The sequence below is a fragment of the Paramisgurnus dabryanus genome, chromosome 16 (genome assembly GCF_030506205.2).
Source record: "Paramisgurnus dabryanus chromosome 16, PD_genome_1.1, whole genome shotgun sequence".
Classification (NCBI taxonomy): domain Eukaryota; kingdom Metazoa; phylum Chordata; class Actinopteri; order Cypriniformes; family Cobitidae; genus Paramisgurnus; species Paramisgurnus dabryanus.
In genome coordinates this window covers 21,285,753-21,304,724 of record NC_133352.1, presented here as the reverse complement: position 1 = coordinate 21,304,724, position 18,972 = coordinate 21,285,753, and the positions used below count along the sequence as shown (strand labels likewise).

At 37.3% G+C, this 18,972-nt stretch overlaps 2 protein-coding genes across 7 annotated transcripts in view; both read left to right on the top strand.

The window, feature by feature from the left end:
• ablim3 (actin binding LIM protein family, member 3) overlaps nucleotides 1–6,647 on the top strand; it is a 58,701-nt gene extending 52,054 nt beyond the window's left edge. For 3 of the 6 annotated variants that reach the window (XM_065272248.2, XM_065272231.2, XM_065272263.2), the window contains 8 exons: nucleotides 26–96; nucleotides 1,090–1,243; nucleotides 3,510–3,536; nucleotides 3,893–3,948; nucleotides 4,135–4,195; nucleotides 4,300–4,307; nucleotides 4,849–4,929; nucleotides 5,221–6,647. In XM_065272248.2, the coding sequence (XP_065128320.1) occupies nucleotides 26–96; nucleotides 1,090–1,243; nucleotides 3,510–3,536; nucleotides 3,893–3,948; nucleotides 4,135–4,195; nucleotides 4,300–4,307; nucleotides 4,849–4,929; nucleotides 5,221–5,334 (572 nt within the window). In that variant the 3' untranslated portion in view covers nucleotides 5,335–6,647. Of the gene's footprint in view, nucleotides 1–25; nucleotides 97–1,089; nucleotides 1,244–3,509; nucleotides 3,537–3,892; nucleotides 3,949–4,134; nucleotides 4,196–4,296; nucleotides 4,308–4,848; nucleotides 4,930–5,220 lie in introns of all 6 variants that reach the window. The other 3 variants (XM_065272240.2, XM_065272226.2, XM_065272256.2) reach the window with 1 other exon arrangement.
• A 304-nt stretch (nucleotides 6,648–6,951) lies between these two features.
• Nucleotides 6,952–18,972, top strand: part of afap1l1a (actin filament associated protein 1-like 1a) — a 31,102-nt gene continuing 19,081 nt past the window's right edge. The window contains exon 1 of the mRNA XM_065272176.1: nucleotides 6,952–7,084. Within this exon, the coding sequence (XP_065128248.1) occupies nucleotides 7,066–7,084 (19 nt within the window). The 5' untranslated portion in view covers nucleotides 6,952–7,065. The remainder of the gene's footprint in view (nucleotides 7,085–18,972) is intronic.

Sequence of the window (18,972 nt, the reverse complement as noted above, 5' to 3'; positions counted from 1 at the left end):
CTCTCTCAATTTTTTTTCACCTCAGCTTTACGGGCTCCTCGGAGAAGATATTCATCAGGCGGAGAAGAGGATGGCTGGGGTCACGGTCTTCAAAGAGTAAGACACTCAGTATTTCTTTCTTTTTCATCCTCTGGTTTCAAGCTTACATTCTTAATGAGATAAATGTACAGCTTGAATGGTTTATCAGAAATCAGCTATTAAGTTATTACTTATTAATCTGCTCAGACACTCACAGACCAATTAACTTTTTTAATACTAAATCCTACGGATCTACATCCAGGTTCTTTGTACAAAAAAAAGTTAATTGGGATTCTTTGTAGGTCCTAAGGGTTGTTTGTTCAACTTCTGAAGTACTGAAGTTAAAAACTTTTTGCCATAAAAGTCTTCTGTAAGCTTTATACACACATGCACACACACACACACACACACACACACACACACACACACACACACACACACACACACACACACACACACACACACACACACACACACACACACACACACACACAATCTTCTTCAGTTTTGAATTTGATAGAAATAGTTAAATCTAAAAAAAAAAGGATATATTAAAAACTAAATGCATAAAATGTGACCCAGTCTGTGAAAACCCAGCTAAAGTAATTTTTGTGCTGATTTGCGTTTATCATCCTACATAACTTAATTTTTTTTAAATATTGACTAAATAATATGCACTGAAAACTTACTTGCCGTTGCTAAGCAACCATGACCACTCCCTATTTGAGCGTGCCAGTCGTGCATCTACATTTAATATTACATACTTGCGTGCACAAAAGACAAAAAATGTGAACGGCTCCTAAGGATTTCATGTTGTCAGATTAAAGTCAATGTAAAGTCTGAGATCGAAACCAAACTATAATGCTCCTAATCTTACAATCAGATCATGCAACGTCAGCCTGGATTTCACAGAGGGGGTCACAAATGTTAGGATCCCATATTTGGAAGTCTTCCGATGCCTTATATACAACCGGTTCACCTTGCAATCTTATAGGTTCTAAAATATATTGTTTAAAAATGATGCCATACACTTTTTTCTCTGTATTATGTTTGTATCTCCCTGTATCTCAGATTCAGGGTGGTATCGGTAGGTTGATCCTGAAGGAAGAGATGAAAGCCCGTTCTGGTTCCTATGACAACGACCCCTGGGGCAGCGCGCAGAACTCCCGCAGTGGGAGCAGGGAGATGTTGCACAGCATGGGCCACAACAACACTGTTAACGGCTGTAAGTGCTGATGTACAACCAAGTATCACAGAGCGCCTTTGCGTTGCTCTAAGGTCATCGATTAAGTCATACTTTAGTGTGGCTTTATCATGTCAGTCACAGTTTTGGGGCTTCAAAGGCAAAATCTACAACTTGTGTTTGTGCATGACCCCCGTTTACCCTCCCACAATGCTCTCTGGGGGCAATGCATGACGGCAACAGGTGCGCTGTGGTTTTGACTATGTGCATTATGGGAGTTGGTTTACTGCGCTTCAGTATATCATTATTTAGTGTGAGGTGGTACGGTCAATAAAGAGGTGGCAATGAGCCATCTCATTAAGATAGTGGAGCTCTGGAACGCTTCACTATAAATGCAAGTTTGACTCAACAGAGTGACACAAGCAGATTATGCTGATACAGTAGTGGGAGGAGTAACTCTGAGGGGTTTCAGGAATAGTGCAGACACAGCAAAATATAACACTATTACAACACTAGAGCAGATGCAACGCTATACACCTCTCTCACCTGCATTTAATGTTTCTTATGCTCTTTCGCATTTTGTTATTTGCATCACACACATTAACAGAATTGCAAAAAATTATGATGGTTCTTAAACAAATCAAAAATCCTCTATCTGCCATTGGTTGGACAAATAGATTATGGATAGGATGAGCCAATGTTGCTATGTTTCTCTCTCTCTCTCTCTCTCTCTCTCTCTCTCTCTCTCTCTCTCTCTCTCTCTCTCTCTCTCTCTCTGTCCTTGTCATGTTCATGTGAACAGGGCAGCTCTTCTTAAATCTCATTGGAAACTTCAAAAAACATATGAAAGTTTTCTTTTAGACTCCACTCCTCTTTTTGTTTTTCTTGGTTTTCCATACAATGATCTGATTTCACTTTTCCTATGGTTTTTCCCCTTCATATCCCCAGTATAAATCCCAATGCATGTTGATTAAAAATAAGCGACAGACTATTTAAATGGAGTTCATACACATCACATTTAATAGAGGAGAACAAAACAGAGAATGGGTCAATGACTTGATGTTAATTATTTTGTGTCCGTATGGATCACTTAATTGTAAAAGGGATAAAAATTCTAAATAAATTTCCAGAGTACTTGCATACATTCTCTTTTTTTAGGACCAAGTCTAAAATTTTTGATATTTAAAAGAATATTTGGAGGATAATAGGAAAATGTCAATGTGGTGTAACCTGCCTTGTCAATTGGTATAACTAGTATTTTTTTTATTAAAATATGAATATATTCCTAAAAAATGTGGAATAAATTATTATCATCTAGTTTAGTGTAATATGATTTTTTCAGCCTATGTCAGGACAAATATTAAAAAAGCGCATTAAAATTTACATTTAGAAATAACTAATAAAATTATTATTATTATTATTTTTAATGCTGATGATTACTCTGACATTTCATCAAGGTGGATAAAATATTTAATATTTCTCATTCTTTGGCACAATTGGCGGTTACACCATTTGACATTTTCAGGTCCATTCAGTCTTAACTTTCATAAAATAATAGTGCAAATGTAATTTTTATTGCATAAAATTAACATAAATACACTATGTGCATTAAAATAAACCTGATGTGTTCCTTTAAAACAAGTTTAAAAAAAAGACTTTTAAATTTCTCATCTTGTTTTTGCCACTGACCCAAATTTGTGAAGGTGACATCATGCGAAACAGAAAGCTAATGCTGCTGATGATGTAAAAATAAAGTGATAAACAATATAAATGTATACTACTAAATCATGTTTAAGGTTTATTTGTTCATTGAAGACACTAAAATTGCAGAAATTATGGCCATGCGATTTTACCTTATTCCAGTTTGTTTGTGAGAGAGGTGCCTTATTTGCATCCATTACATAATTGCATCCTTTTGTCTTTCTCCTTTTCTTTTTTTCTGTTCACGGCCACTCATCAGCATTCTTCAGTCTGTCCTTCAGTGCTTTGATGTGCTGTTTCAGCTTGGCTGCTGAGCTGTTTTCTCTCCTCTCTGTTTATTTACAGTATTAGGACTTCTCAAATTGGTCTTTCAGCAGGCCGAGTGCCAGAGGTCTGAACTGATGGCAGACAATAAAAGCAATCTACATCATGATGCACATTATATTTTGTTTAAGGGAAAAGTTTTCATTTGGAAGAATGCACAAAAAGCTTTTATGTTCTAGTGTACTGCTACACTGTATGGAATGACTCTTTTATGAATTACTGTTCATTTTAGTTCATTTTTAAAAATGCTTTAGGTAATAATTTTCCTTTCTTTTTCTTTCAGCTTCTCGGACAAATTTTGCAGCGGATGGTGAGTGGCTTTAAGCTTGAATTTAACTTTTGAAAGTTTTTACAAGATTTAAAAGGTGCTAGGTGCCTCTAAACACAAGAAAAAAAATTATATTTAAAAAATGAATCATTTTTGGGGAGCAATTTTAACTTCAGGGAAAATATTACTGTAGTAAATATGCTGTAGGTCAGTTGTCTACTAAACAACAAGCTAATAAATATTTGCAGTGTAGGCAACATAGTTTATAGCCGGGTGACTGGCGCCCTCTACTGTCTACTTATGTCAACTTTAATCAGCCTGTTCTCACACATACAAAACAAAACAATGTTTAAAAAAAAAAGGTGTTTATTAATATGATAAATTACTTTTTTTTGAAGACTACATATCCAAATCAGCCTCTTTACCAGGATATGGCAGGAATGGATTGCACAGGGTAATGTACCATTTTTGTTTCTCCACATAATTTTTTATTCATTTAATTGTATCTGTTTATTTTATACATATGTTTATGTAACTGTAAAAGAAATTGGGAGGACAGAATCTAGAAGCAAAGAAGTCACATGGAGTTGTCAGTTAAAGTTTTATCCACAATTCCTTTGCTGGTTTGTTTGTTTTGCAGCCACAAAGTGCTGACTACTATCAGTATGACAGCGGCAGTGAAGTCAACTGGGGAATCAGAGGTAAAAAAAAAGATAATTTATTATGATTATTATTTTTAAACATTTTAAACATAACATCATATAAAAATATGTTTTGTTTTGACAAAGTTTTTCTTTTCCAGCAGAGTACAAGGTAAGGGGGATGCTATTACACAACAGAGGACTGCAGAGAGACACAAGATAGATTACAGTCGACTCATTTTACAGTATGTCAGTCTAATGAACCCTAATGGGTCAAAGCAACGTCCTGCTGGTCAAAGCATGTGGAAACTAGAGGATGAAGAAATCAGTGTTTCCAGGTCATTAGGTCACTGTGTAATTTCTCATCTGACCCTCTGTGGATCGGGGACTACAGGATAGCCAGGGGCCATAAAGGGGTCAGGGGGTTGTTTGACCTCTTTGCTCCTGGTTGGGCAAGAACTGGTCTTTCTGGTGCCGCTTCCTGTCTCGGTTACAGCTACTGTGTTAGTGGGTTTGAACCACAGTTAAGTCATTTCCTTACTTTTGTGGTCGAGAGGAAAAGGTGGTCCACCTATGCACAGCCTGCTTTGTGAACAGTGTTTAGCTTTTCTTTACTTGACTATGAAAAATAGTTTTAGTTTAAAAGGCTTTATAAAAAACATTTTGTTTAACTTCCACAGTGAGATGCATTAGCCTACTAATTTTTATTACAGGTCTACCCATACGAAGCGCTTCTAGTGACCACAAGGGGGCGTAACAGGTTGCCAAAGGACGTAGATCGGGCAAGATTGGAGGTAAATCTGATGTACAATATGTGGATTGTGACATGTGTAGCTTTAAAAGAGACTGCCCTAAATTTACAATGGTTTTGAGTATTTTTATCTCATACTGTGACACATGAATATTATATACAGGGGCGGACTTTTATATATTTTTAAACATTTCTGCATAGATCCAGATAGATTTATTGTATGCTTAAAGATTAGAAGCCATTACATAGATAAAATTTAGAAATCAATTTTTTAACCTGATCTTCGCATACATACATACACTCATAAATAATTTCAAATAACTTTTTATTCCAGCGACATCTTTCCCCTGAAGAGTTCTATCAGGTGTTTGGAATGACAATGGCCGAGTTTGACCGACTGGCACTGTGGAAGCGGAATGAGATGAAGAAACAAGCCAGACTATTCTAGCTTTTAATTCCACACACAGAGACCTGAATACCTGTTCCAGTCAAACTAAACAAACGCATCCTAAATCTCAAACAGAAAGAAAAGTCATGCCTCGACTTCACCTTTGAATTGTGCAATTGTGCTGTGTGATGGGGGCATATAAATGAATAGACATATTCATATTCCATATGAAGGAACATAGGGATAATTTTTATTTTTTATTTACTTGAGTAAAGCGTTTTCAGACACATTTTTAAATTGAATTATGCCTTATGTTCTCTGTTTATTTATGCACCAGCAAAGTGGGTGAACAGAATGTAGATATAATTATTATGATGAGTCAGTGGATAATGTGACATCCATCTTAAGATCACAATTTAAACAAGTACAATATTATGTAATATTTAATTTGAAATGTTATTAAATAATATTTTTCAGTCATTTTATTTCACTATTGTACCAGAACTACATAAGCTTGGATGGGGTAAAATCATAGCGATGATTTGCTCGACAATGAATACCAAAGTTTGACTGTTATTTGTAATGTTAGCGGATGAAATTGAGCACAGTTTGGTGCTGTACTTTGTTCAGGTCATTTCCATGAAGTAATGATCACTGAATGTATACTTTTCTCACAGAAGGATTTAGGATTATTAGAATAAGTATGCTGAAACCTACATTGGATATTGTGATGGTAGAAATACATATCTTTGACTTATGTTTAAGGACAAAACAGATACTTTGAAAGAATTATGGTGCAATGCTTTTTTTCCAAATGTTATACTCTTGTAAAAAAAAAGATTTGTTAGACTAAGACACTTCACTTTAAAAAAATGCTGTGATTCCTTTAATGAGTTTGGTGATTTCTGAATTATATCACATGATTTGATAACATTAATGCAGAGGGAGTAAATATAGATCTTATGGACAATGACAGGGATAGCATGTTCATCATCGCATAATATCTGATGGAAAACACATGTGAGCATAACAGCAAGTGACCATTAACAAACTGTAACATTCATTTGGACCTAAAAGTAATCATGGGTTTCATCCTCAACCGATTACTGTAGCTTTGTACCTCACTGACAGGTGAAACAGGTGATACCATCATGTTTTCTGCCTTGTGTGTAGTGTTTACAACCTGTTTGCCCAATAGATTGTTTATGAAGTGTTCAATTAATTTCATAGTGAAGGAAGAGAATTAGACAATAATCATATTTTTGATTCCCTCTTTTTTAATTACTACTGCTACCTTCCTAACTTTATTTATCTCTCAGTTTTAAAAGACTATGTACATCTTATACTGCAATAAAAGTTTGTTTTCTTGTGTACACCTGTGCTTTTTTTGATTTATGAATGAAATCAACTATGACATAAAATGACTTGAATTGCAAAACAATCATTATAGTAACTACAAATCAACATATTTCTTAGTGTTTGGGTATAAGAAAAGCCAGTTATGTCCAGCTTTTTAATGTGTTATTGGGTAGAAATTGTGAATGGACGACCTTAAAATAGTATTGGGCTTTGAAGTCAAACGTGTTCGGATCCACCGATATATAAATAATAAATAATGTGAGTGGAGCATCAAAACCGGCCAGGGGCAGCACTAGGACCCAGCAGGCTACTGAGGAAGTTTTTGCTACTTCATTGAGTATCTTTATGCAGTGTGTGTCACTGAAGTGCATACATGGATGGGTGCAATGAGCTCTTCTGAAACATCAAGGGGTTTTATTGGATTCTTCTGATATGGAAATAAACACCAAACGTAAGTAAAATAGCTGCATGGCTAAATACTGCAAATGACACAAATAGCACGAACAAATCCGAATGTAATAAATGAAATGTTGCAATATGACTGCCTTGTGTAATGTAGAAACACGCTCTAAACATGTGTAAATGTTACGTTTAACAAATGTTAATTTTGTATACATTTTTACTTGACATCATCTGAACGCAGAGCATGTAAATATACTGACTCGGCTGTTAGAGCGCGTGTCAATATTTAAACGCAACTTTTTGTATTGTTAATGAAGAGACCTACCGCATCCCTTTTTGCATATCAGTTCCCTCTGCTGTCCCTTATGTGCCTTGCTCTGCATGATAAAACCCTGACTTAAAACAGCTGTCCTGTTTATCATTATTATGCTCCTTTTGGATGCTAACTTTTTCACAAAGCTCTTCAAAGTTTCAGTTAATAAACACCTGGAAATAAACCTGCTGTGGGCGGCACCGTGATTTAGGCACTTACAAAAAGGTTTAGTTTTACATTTGTCGTAGACATCTCACGTGTCTTATTTTCTGTCTGTTTGTTTATAATAAGGTTGTCTTTACTGTATAAGAAGCAAAGCTCTGGTGCAATTGTCGTACTTTTCATCTAGTGATAAACTGTTTGGGTTGTTGTTTTGGCATGGTGCATGAGCGTTGCTTCTTGTCTCTTGTATTTTTCTTTCCCTCAACGAGAGCATAAGATAAATCCCGCTGGGTCTCTCAGAACAAACCGGCTGCTTCTGGTCAGGCAGTGACCCTGAGACAGATTGTGGTGGGTTTTTATACAAGTCCTCCCTACAGTGCGGCTCCCAGTGCGAGTTAAAACTCCAGTCAAGCACCAATAAAAGACTGGAGTTTACACAACAGATCAAAGATAAAAGGAAAGATTAGAGGGTCTCCTGTTTAGTACCTAATCTAAATGAAAAGTTAATGATTCCAAAAAAGGTAGAGTTTCATTGCAAAGACATCAAGTTGAGAGTTAGAAGAGAATGTTGGGTGAAGCTAGGTGGATTTTTTGGGTATATAAACATGTTTTGGTTGGTATACAAATGCTCTTCAGTTGGTTGCTCCAGTCTTTATATGAACTTTGACTTCCTCGTGGATTAAAAGCTTGTTTAGTTTATCCTCAATTCTCTAGACATCTGGAGGTCATAAAACTGTACACACTTAAAAACTGAGAACTACCAGGTAGACATATACAAGTAATTATAGGACCTTGGTTTACATCAAACAACGTATGGGGGATTTCTCTCGTTCACTTTCACCAGAGATACTCCAGAGATAAGAGATATTTTACCCAAAAATGAAAATTTTGTCATCATTTACTCACCCTGAAGTTTTTTCTGCTGAACATAAATAAGAATATTTTGAGCAATGTCTTTAAAGGGGTCATATTATGAGATTTTTTTAAATATGTAAAATAAGTCTTTTGTGTCCCCCAAGTGCGTATGTGAAGTTTTAGCTCGTAATACCCCACAGATAATTTATTATAGCGTGTTATAATTGCCACTTTGTAGGCCAGAGGAAATGTGCAATTTTTGGGTGTGTCCTTTAAAATGCAAATGAGCGGATGAAATGCAAAACACTGATCGTAATGATGGTAGCTTGTTGAAATTGAAACTCAATTTTGCTGTCAATTATTTTCTCTCTTTTCTTTATTTTTCACATTTTCTAGGCCAATAGAAGCACTGGGGACCCAATTATAGCACTTAAAGGGACACTCCCCTTTTTTTTAAAAATATGCTAATTTTCCAGCTCCCCTAGAGTTAAACATTTGATTTTAATCGTTTTGAAATCCATTCAGCTGATCTCCTGGTCTGGTGGTACTGGCATATTTTCAAAAATGTGCAGTGTCCCTTTAAACATGAAAGAGTCAGATTTTCACGCTATGACCCCTTTAAACTTTAAACAGTTTGAGCACCTTTGACTTTCATGGTATTTCTTTCCTACTATAGAAATCAAGTGTGCTCTTCTTTGCTTTATTACAAATATCTTCCTTTGTGTTCAGCAGAAAAAAAAAGGTTTGTACTAGTTTGGAACAACTTGAGGGTGAGTAAACGATGACAGAAATGTCATTTTTTGGGTGAAATATGCCTTTCAGTGTATTACTTGCCAACTTTGTTTTAGGTTTTCATATGTGTACTGTATATGAACCATATTGAAGACCATAATATTACTTTTTAAAGCAAACAATTCACTCTCTTGTGATTATTTAAGGGCAGTTGACAGGTCATGTGTGCGTTTATTGAAAAATAATGCATACCCGTGGAACATTATTCAACCAATCAGAATACAGCATTCAACAGCCCTGTAGTATAGTTAAACAAGAAAATATTGAACTTTATCGAAATCAGTTTCTTATGTGTGGTGTTTCAAGTCACTCACCTATAATGTTAAATAAGTTGCTTAGAAAGGTTTGGGAACGCATCTAGTGTGTACACATAGAGAATCAGATGTTTTAAGCCAGAGAACCAGGTAGGCGTGAAGGGGGCTATACCTCTCCCCACTGGCTCATTGAGTAAATGGGATTGTCTCTTTATTTTAGAGACTGCACTAAATTATGATCATTGTTTCCCTCAGACTGCAAGCATGTGGAAGAGCTTAGGAGTGTCAAGAACAAAGATCACTTGTTCTGCAAATCTTATAGTAAACATGAATTTGCACTACCGCATCTAGAGGTAATAAAATCGGCAAAATGAATAGCAACAGTGTTTTCTAGTTCATGCAGTGTAGACATGCCTGATCCGGCCTTGTTGTATGTCATGGCTGCAAGTCAGCACAAAGCAATTCGTTCCCTTAAGCCTTCAGGAATTCCACTTTTGCGCTACTACATAGATATGGATGCTTTGGTGGAATAACACAACAATCTGTCATCCGTCGACTCAACTATAACCTGATATCTGAACGGGAAAGTGTCACACGTGGAATGCATTGTTTTGTGTTTTTCTTTGTTTCCATTTTATGTCTCGGACCACCCAATCAATCTGTTTAAGCATCATCTGCTTTCTTGCCAATGACAACTCAACCAGCTAATATAGACTAGACAATACACCCACAAGACTCTCATGAATGACAATGGAAGTGTTTAACGAGGTCTGCAACAGAACTTTAACAAGTCTCCGGTGAGTTATAGTGGAGGTTGTGCTCACTGATCTCCATTGAGAACTTGTGGTGTACAGAGGTTGACATGGTGACACCCAACACATGGTGAATAGCTACATCTGCTAGTTAAGAGCTGTGCATAGTGATATAAACCTGTAACACTGGTGATGTGGCATAGTAGCTGGGCTTGATCCGTAAAGCACACCCCAGGTGTGTTTACAGTATGTTCTGGTCCATATACTGTACAGTGAGAGTAGTCTAGTCATTGTGAATTTTCTTAGCCCATTTAATTGATTTGCAAAGCGTGCACATCTTCATACAGGTGGAGAGGGTGCGTGACAGGCTTGATTTATCTGTCTGCTTCAAAGAGAATGACTGGTCATGAAAACAAAGTTATACAGTAGAGACCTATAAAGTTTAGTGTGTATCTGATGCTAAATCTTGCTGACTTAGTAGATTTGTGCTGCTTCTTGCTTATGGGGGATTTATACACACTGCAAATCATTATCAGTATAGTCTAGTTTTACATTTATGCCTTTGGCAGACTTTTATCCAAGGTAAACATTTTTATCAGTATGTGTGTTGCCTGGGAATCGAACCTACGACCTTTTGTGCTGCTAACGCAATGACATCTACTGAGCTTCAGGAAGCTTCCAGCAGAAATTGCTTCTTAAAAAAGATCTTGCAAGAACAAACAACCTACCAATATGGTAAAAACAATAATTAATAATTTGTAAAATTATTAATGATCAGATGTCTTATCGGGGCGGTTTCATGGACAGGGCTTATTCTATTTCCAGACCAAAGTGCATGTTTAAAATGCAATAGTCACATATTGAATTTGCATATATTGTGTACTGAAAAAAAGCCAAAAATTCTTAATTGAGAGAAAGATTTCTTGAAATATGCCATTTATAATGTCAGTGCTGCAGCCCAAACATCTCATCTCTGTGTACGCCTGTTAACGGTTAGGCAGAGGTTAGGGGTCAGGGCTTTGCCTTAACTCTTAGACGTCTTTTCTTTTCTCTGGTGTAGCCAGACGCACACATTGCAATTAATATCCTCTATGAATATTGGCAGACAAAGCGTCCAGTCTTTCAGCAGCCACAATAGTCCGGAGGCCTGCACAGTCTTAACAGTGTCAGTGAAACACTGCGGCTCTTTACGGTGGAAAAAAATGAGCGCTGAAGGAAGAAATAGCTGCAGAATGAAATCATGGGGGTTTCTGGGCGATAAGCAATATGAATTAGGCTGGCAGAACTAAAGACATTCTTTGTCTTGAAGATGGGCTGACTCACCCTCTCCGTGCAATATTGGTGGGGGTTTGCTGTCCGGGTCAGAGCAATGATCTTCATGACCTCACTGTATCAAAATCAGAGCTGCATTCACCCCTACACCCCACCCCACACTGGGACAGTGTGCTTTACTGTATTGATGTATTGAGTCCCACCACCTGCCTGACCTATTTACCCTCCTTCTCACTGTCGGTGCCATGCCTCTGAATGGCTCGAATGACCCCAAATGGACTTTTGGGGGAATTCCTCTACTCCTTTTCTCTGGCTGATGTTAAACAGTGGCACAGACCTTACCAGGAGGAGATTAGTGCTGCAACAGTTGTGTTCATCAATATATCTGCAATGTACCAATGTTATCTCATGGCAATTCATATGTATTTTACGAGATAGCTAATTCGTATTTATTTATACGACCACATTCGTACATTTTTGTATAATATGCCTTGACCCCTGTGACGTTGGGGTTAGGGGTGGGGTTTCGTTATTGTTTTTTTATGATAATCCTATGTTTTTGCACAATTAATAATGTCATACGTATAAGCCATCACGTAAAATATGTACGAATTAGGGCTGTCACGATTATGACATTTGGGTAATAAATTGTGACGGTTATTGTTTGTTTTATTGCTTTGACATTTAATGAAATAATTTTCATGTCTGTTCATGAAATAAATTTCACACATTGTTGTGATTATTTTAAATTAAATATTTTGCAAGGTTTACCAGGAAGTAAATATTAATACACATAACACATATTTAAAAGTAATTATTTATTAAATATATTTTTCAAAAACTGAAAAATTTTCATAAGAAATAAACACAATAAAGTTTCTACAAAATAAAATTACAATAAAGTTCGGTATTTTACACTTAAAGCCCTGTTTTCAGATTGTTTATGATGAAATAGAACGGTTTTGACTGAAATTTCGACATATGATGCTGGCCCGAGAATTTTTGGGTGTTTCTTGTATCACCTCCCACCTCTATAATGGCTTTATAGGTGCACAGGAACAATCCTTCCTAAAACGCATTAAACTTTCATTTACAAAGACGTGAAACTCACCGAGTGGTCAGGGGTGTTCACTGATATGCTCACACAAAAATCGCTGCAAAAGACGCATTCCAACAGGTTTTATCATAGTTTTTGGCAACTCCATTGACTTGTATTAGATGTGCTGTGAGGTACGGTATTACTCCGCGCCGGGAACTTTGTTTCTATTCTTGCAATTGGCAATGGTGGATTATCGCCACCAACTGGGCTGGAGTGTTTATTATTCAAGCTCTCAGCGGAAGAATGTACGGGTGTGAGGCGTTTGGAAAAATAGGTCCACAAGTTTACAACGAATGCTAAAACACCTGTTGGAAAGCATCTTTTGCAGCGATTTTTGTGTGAGCGTATCAGTGAACACCCCTGACCACTCGGTGAGTTTCACATTTTGTAAATGAAAGTTTAATGCATTTTAGGAAGGATTGTTCCTGTGCACCTATAAAGCCATTATAGAGGTGGGAGGTGAAAAACAAACACCCGAAAATTCTTTGAAAACAGGGCTTTAAGTGTAAAATTCCGAACTTGTCCTTTAAAATGCTATCAAAATAAACGGACTATACCAGAACAGGCCTTAAATTGTAGCCAATCCTACTAAGGTCATATTAGTACTAGACCACATGTTCGTAGTGGCTGAAAAAAATCGATTTCTTACAGATCCTAAAGAATATCCTTCACTTCCCTAAATTTGGAATTGCTGTTTTGGCAATGCATGTTTTACCTGGCAGTTCATACTACTTATCAAGGTTTTGCAGCATTTCTTTAAATTTTTTCCAGTGTTTTGAATGGCTTTGCAATGTATTGCCTTACACTGTCAGTTAAGGACCGCCATCTGATACTGTCTCGTTTATAGACCATTTCAGCAGTAACAACATAAAAAAGCTGCTTTCGTGGTCAACACGTAACTTTCGGTAAACTCCGCTAGGAATAAATAACAAGAACGTCCTTTTAAAGTAGTTTATTTATATAACAAGCAAAATAAACAACACGTAGATTACCTAGGAAACCAAAACATTTATTTTCAACAAGGTACATTTTCAACATTTGTCCAGTAGTTCAGTTAAGCAACTAGTCAGACCGTTAAACAAACAGAAACCAGAAGTAAAGTTCCGACCAGATGCATAATCGCAACCGTCTATACAGGCACTGCAGCTCCCCCTTGTGTTTTTTAAAGAGATTTGCAATCATTGCGGTGATCTGAAATCATTGCGGTGAGGTAAAACAATCAAAATGAGTATTTAATCATTGTGACAGCCCTAGTACGAATTCTCGTGAGATCAGGCTAAATGTACTTGAGAAACTAAATATTCACATATGCAAATTAGAGATTTATTTTATGTATGTCTATTTTATGTGCAAAATTGTTTAACATAATTTTTATACATTTCCTAAGTAGTAAACGCAATATAATGAATGCTTTGCTCATATAAAATATTATATTTTCCATTATACAGTATGTGTTTTTATATGAGCTCTGATGCTTACACAGTACAAGGACCAGACTATGTGGACCCCCAGGCGACTACTTTAAGAAAGAGACAGTGTCAACATAAAAGCTTCCTGCTTCCCACTGAGCCAAAGTATTGCCTTTAAAGCTGGTTAATGCTTAAACAGGTGAGTGGGAGTTTCAGGGACCATAACTCTGGCGCTGTGTGTAGATACACAGAGCACTGTGACCTGAGAGAGGCTCCCTCCTAATGACCAACTCCCCTTGTTTCCCTCAAACCCACAGCCAAGCCCCATCACTGGAGCAAGGGTCATTAACCACACCTCCTCCCGCCACAAAGCACTGCAGCATTAAAGATGCACTCTTTCAGTATTTATTTTGCTTTATAGATGAGCCTTGAAATGTGCAAGATCGTTTTCTCTAAGCTGTTTATCTATGTTTGAACTAATCGCTGGGGGGCACATGTTAATATCAGACATATATGTAATCGGATTTTGGACGCAGTTGGTTTCTAAACCAAAAAATTGAGTTTATGTGGTAATGTTCCAGGCCAGCTAGAAAAATACATTGTGGTTGAGATTGCTGAAAGCTTTTAAAACAGGAGATCGTGAGTAGATGAGATCTGCTCGGTTTATTCTTGCGGTGTGTGGATGCCATTTTATTTTATGATAACCTAAAGCATGTTCTCATCTGTTATAAAGCAGCAGGGGTGACATGTAATTTCCCTTTTCCCACACAAACGTGCACAAGCTTTAATACTGTATATGACGCGGATCTCGGAAAGAGATTTATAGGCTAAGCTTTTCCACATGTTCACCTGCTAGCTCTCTGCGATCTCAGATTGTGTGTGTAGTTTTTTGGTGCAATGATATCAAGAGCTACAAGATTTTCTTTTGTTGTGTAGCCTAATGTGGGGATATGAAAGAAGCAGTTTGTCTTTATAAGAAAAATGCTTTAGGGTGTACTCACCCTATGTCATGATCCGTACCATCCCCTAGTACGTTTGACCCCAAAGTACGGTTCGTTTGGCTAGTGTGATTGGTCCGTACTGTACCAGGATGCGGTACGCCCGGGTACGCTTTGCAGAGGTGGTCTCGGGTACGGTTCGCTTTGATTCGTATGCACAACAGAATGCAAAAATTTAGCTGTCGCTATTATGCAAATCCTGATGTTTTTAAACAATCGCCTGATGACCAATAGTGTGAAAATGTGTTTTCATGTGTTGATACCGATTACAGGCCGAAACATCGGTGCATCCCTACTTCATACATTCATTAACTTAACTTGGTGTGAGGTAATAAAATAAATGTAATTTCTTCCAATTCTCAAACAATGTTACATCGGTAATATGACAATTTAATTGGAAGATTAAGTCAATGTTGATTGTAAGATTAAGGAAAGAAACTGAATATGTGTCTTAACTAAAAATGTGCTACACTAATACAAATAGTGATGAGCAAAATATTGTCTCACCATATGAATTAAATAAAATCACCATATTATGTTCCATGCAGACTTGGGTAAATGTGTGATCTAACTGAAATCATCTTTCATTTGGGATCATCTAACCCATAATGCTTTTCATCAGTATGGCCCCTGCAGCACAGATGGGTGTGCTGTGTTCGGTTTCAATGATTTGTTTTCTTTTGAGATATACTTTGAGTTGTAGATACGCTTAGTACGTGCTAACAGATGTATATGTGAATGTAACATTTGACAAGTTCAGAAAACTGTTGTCAACAGGCGCTGTAATTTGTGGCTTACGCTCAAATATGCGTTTCCCACCAAGGCGTCCCACGGGGCCAGAAACCTCTTGTGCAAACATCAATATTGCAAGGTGTCCAAACAAATGAGCTTTTGTGTTTGTTATCTCTGGTGTGACATCATCACGAAATGTGTGCATGGACTCGCCTTTTTCCCGATGATCCGAGTATGCCTGGAATTCTGAGGGAGATTTTCATGGTTGAACTATTGCATTGCAGTGTGAGCCCTGAGTCAGGAGCCCTGATGTTAGTACAGTATCATTTCAATCAGATACCTTTATGACTCAGAGATGTTCTTCACATCCTGGTGACGCAGCCAACGTTGTGCATTCCTATGTTATAAACATAAGTATTGACAGATATGGTTTAGATTTCAGACCCAGCAGTTCATATCTACAAAACATCTCTTTTGAGTCACTTGTTATGTCCATCACGCAGGGATGCGTGTCAGGTCGGTGGGGCAAAACAAACATCTTGATACAGCTCCAACATCTGTTGCTCCACAGGATGTCCATATTTGATGACATTAGGGTGTTTTATGTTGGAGGGGTCTTCCCCGCTATTGACTTTGGGAACGTTTTGCCTCTTTTATCTCACTGATGTCAGATAAATAAATGTGGTGGGAGATCCTGAGATGAAATATGAGCCACGCCCATAATGCCCTCTTCAATTCTAATTTGTGTTATTTATTATGGATGAATTGCAGCTGTTAGTTCTTGTAGTGTTGTATTCCTTCATGTACTGTGTGTGTTGGCTGCTTTGTATTTTTTAGTATGACAGCAAGGGGTCAGTGTGTGTGTCCTTGTGGACATCTCTGGAAAGATCAGAGGTCAAAGTGTTTCCTCACTGTGCTTGTAACTTGGCCAGAGAAGCGTCTGTAGGGTCCGGTGAGTCAAATCCATAGGGTTGAGCAATTATCTGATCTAGTCTGACATGAAAGATTTATGTGTTTAAAAGTTTGGCCAGCAAACTAGAGGATAAATAACTCTCACGATCATATTTGTTCTTTACAGGATGATTTTATGTAGAAAATCACAAAACAAGTTTTCACAGGCAGGGTCACAATCAAGATCATCGTTGAAGGACAAAAGATAAATAATCAGGATCTGCAAATACGAACTGTTGGCTTTCTTGTCTTGAACATCTCTTATCTCCAGTGCCAGACAGTCTAGCACCATGTTTGCAAAGTTTAACTACACAAACCTACAGCTACTCATCTGTCACTCCAGCGTGACACAACATGCCCCCAGGAGCAATCAATAGTAAATGGACAGAGAAGTGTCCTCTTTCAGTGACGAGAAGATCCAGCCGCCGTATCGCTTGAGCATCCAACTACTCCCTATCTGCTTAAAATTGTGTTTGTTGAAATAGCTGAGTGGGATGTAAGATATTCAGCGTGTTGGATCATGCAGAGTGGTCTTAGGTTTTGCCTGTGGCTATGAGATTTGTCAGTGTGAGCGTGTGCTGATATCCGTCTGTGCATGCCAGCACTCGACTCATCTATGCATGGGTGAATATAATGAAGAGCACAAGACTCCCTCTTCTGTTCACTTGAGCACACCGGCAGAATGGCTCATTGTATTTAAATACAATCTCTAGAGGAACTGTAACATACTGTAATGCATAGGGGCATATACATTTAGTGAGTGTTTCTTAAGGATTGTAAGTCCCAAACGGTGCTCAGATTTGCCAAGATACCAAAGCCTGGAGGTTAAAGATTTGAGATGTGATCTCAGACATTTCTCATTATTGTCATCATGCCCAAGAAAACCAAATTATTCAAAATAGGCTTTACGTTTTAATTGTATACATGCTTTGTACCTCTTCATTATCGGTTTCTGTTTACATTTTTTATATTAGAAAAACAGTTGTAAAGGAGCAATCACTCTTCAGTTCTTTCACTCTCCGAAAAAGGGTCAAAAGCTGGGGTGAGCGGGGCACAACCTAACGCTTTTTGGTTTTGGCTCAATCATTCAAAAAATATTTGAGTTCGATTAATTATATTTTTACACAAGCAACACACACATCTCTGCTACGAATTAACGTTTGAAGTTTGTTTCTAGTATTTACCATTCTTGGACAATTACACTAAACGTGACAGAAGTGCAAACGTTACAACTTACCCCATAGGTGGGGTTAATTGTAACAGGCAGGGGGTTAGTTGTAACACTTGCTAAAAATTAAGTTTGCAGGCAAATATTTCAATACTTTTTTGTCTATATACTTGAAGTGGATATTGCGTATATATCTGTCTATAATTGACAGGTATCCACACTGTATTCATTCATCCAGCCCTTTTCTAACAATAGTTCAATTATAATTGGATACAAATGTCTAAATATGTGAGAAAAAGCAGCACAATTATGACAAAAAAATTTTTATATGTGACCCAGTCTGTAATAGCCATACTACAGTTACAAAATCAAATTCTGAGATAATGAGCACCAAAGTCTGATTTTAACCATTTATTTCATTTTGATTTCAATCTTTGACGTGACCTTACTCAATCAATATTAAAGATATCAACAAAAATACATTTTGACAAACGATTTTTGATAAGACAGGCACATTTATTTTGTTGGCAGCCAGCAAACATTTGTGTGTAGCCTATTTAAAACAACGGCAAGAACAACGCAAACATTAACTGTTTTTATATCGTTAGTGCTGAGGGGTTAGTTGTAACACAGTGTTACAATTAACCCCGCTGGGTCGAACTATTTTCAAGCCCACCAAAAATGATGCTTTGTTTTAGTCAACAAGACACTGATTAATATGACATAGCATTGGATTTGGTATCTTACACACCCAACTTAGAAACCGAAAAAACATATGATGAAAAAATACTTGCATGCCACCAAAACACTCGTTCATCAATAACTCTCTGGAAAAAAATTATACATTTCCCATAATATGCGTGAGATTGTCTTTTGGCACCTCGACCAAAAAGCAAAAAAGAAAACGCTCAACCTTGTGCAACAATGTAAACAGTCAGTGTTACAACTAACCAAGCATTCGTTTTTGCCCCGCGCACCCCTACCCTTTTACAAAAGGTACTAATATTTATAATTGCACTCAAGTATGTACGTTTTAAAAGAGTACTGTCTCAGGGACTGCTTTTGTACTCTTCTTTTGCGTGTGTTCAGTGTCAAAAATGTTGATTAAATTGAAGCCCACTAAAAGCTGGTGGGTCTTTTGATCCCCTGCTCTCCCCCCTGTGGGAGGAGGGCTGTGTGT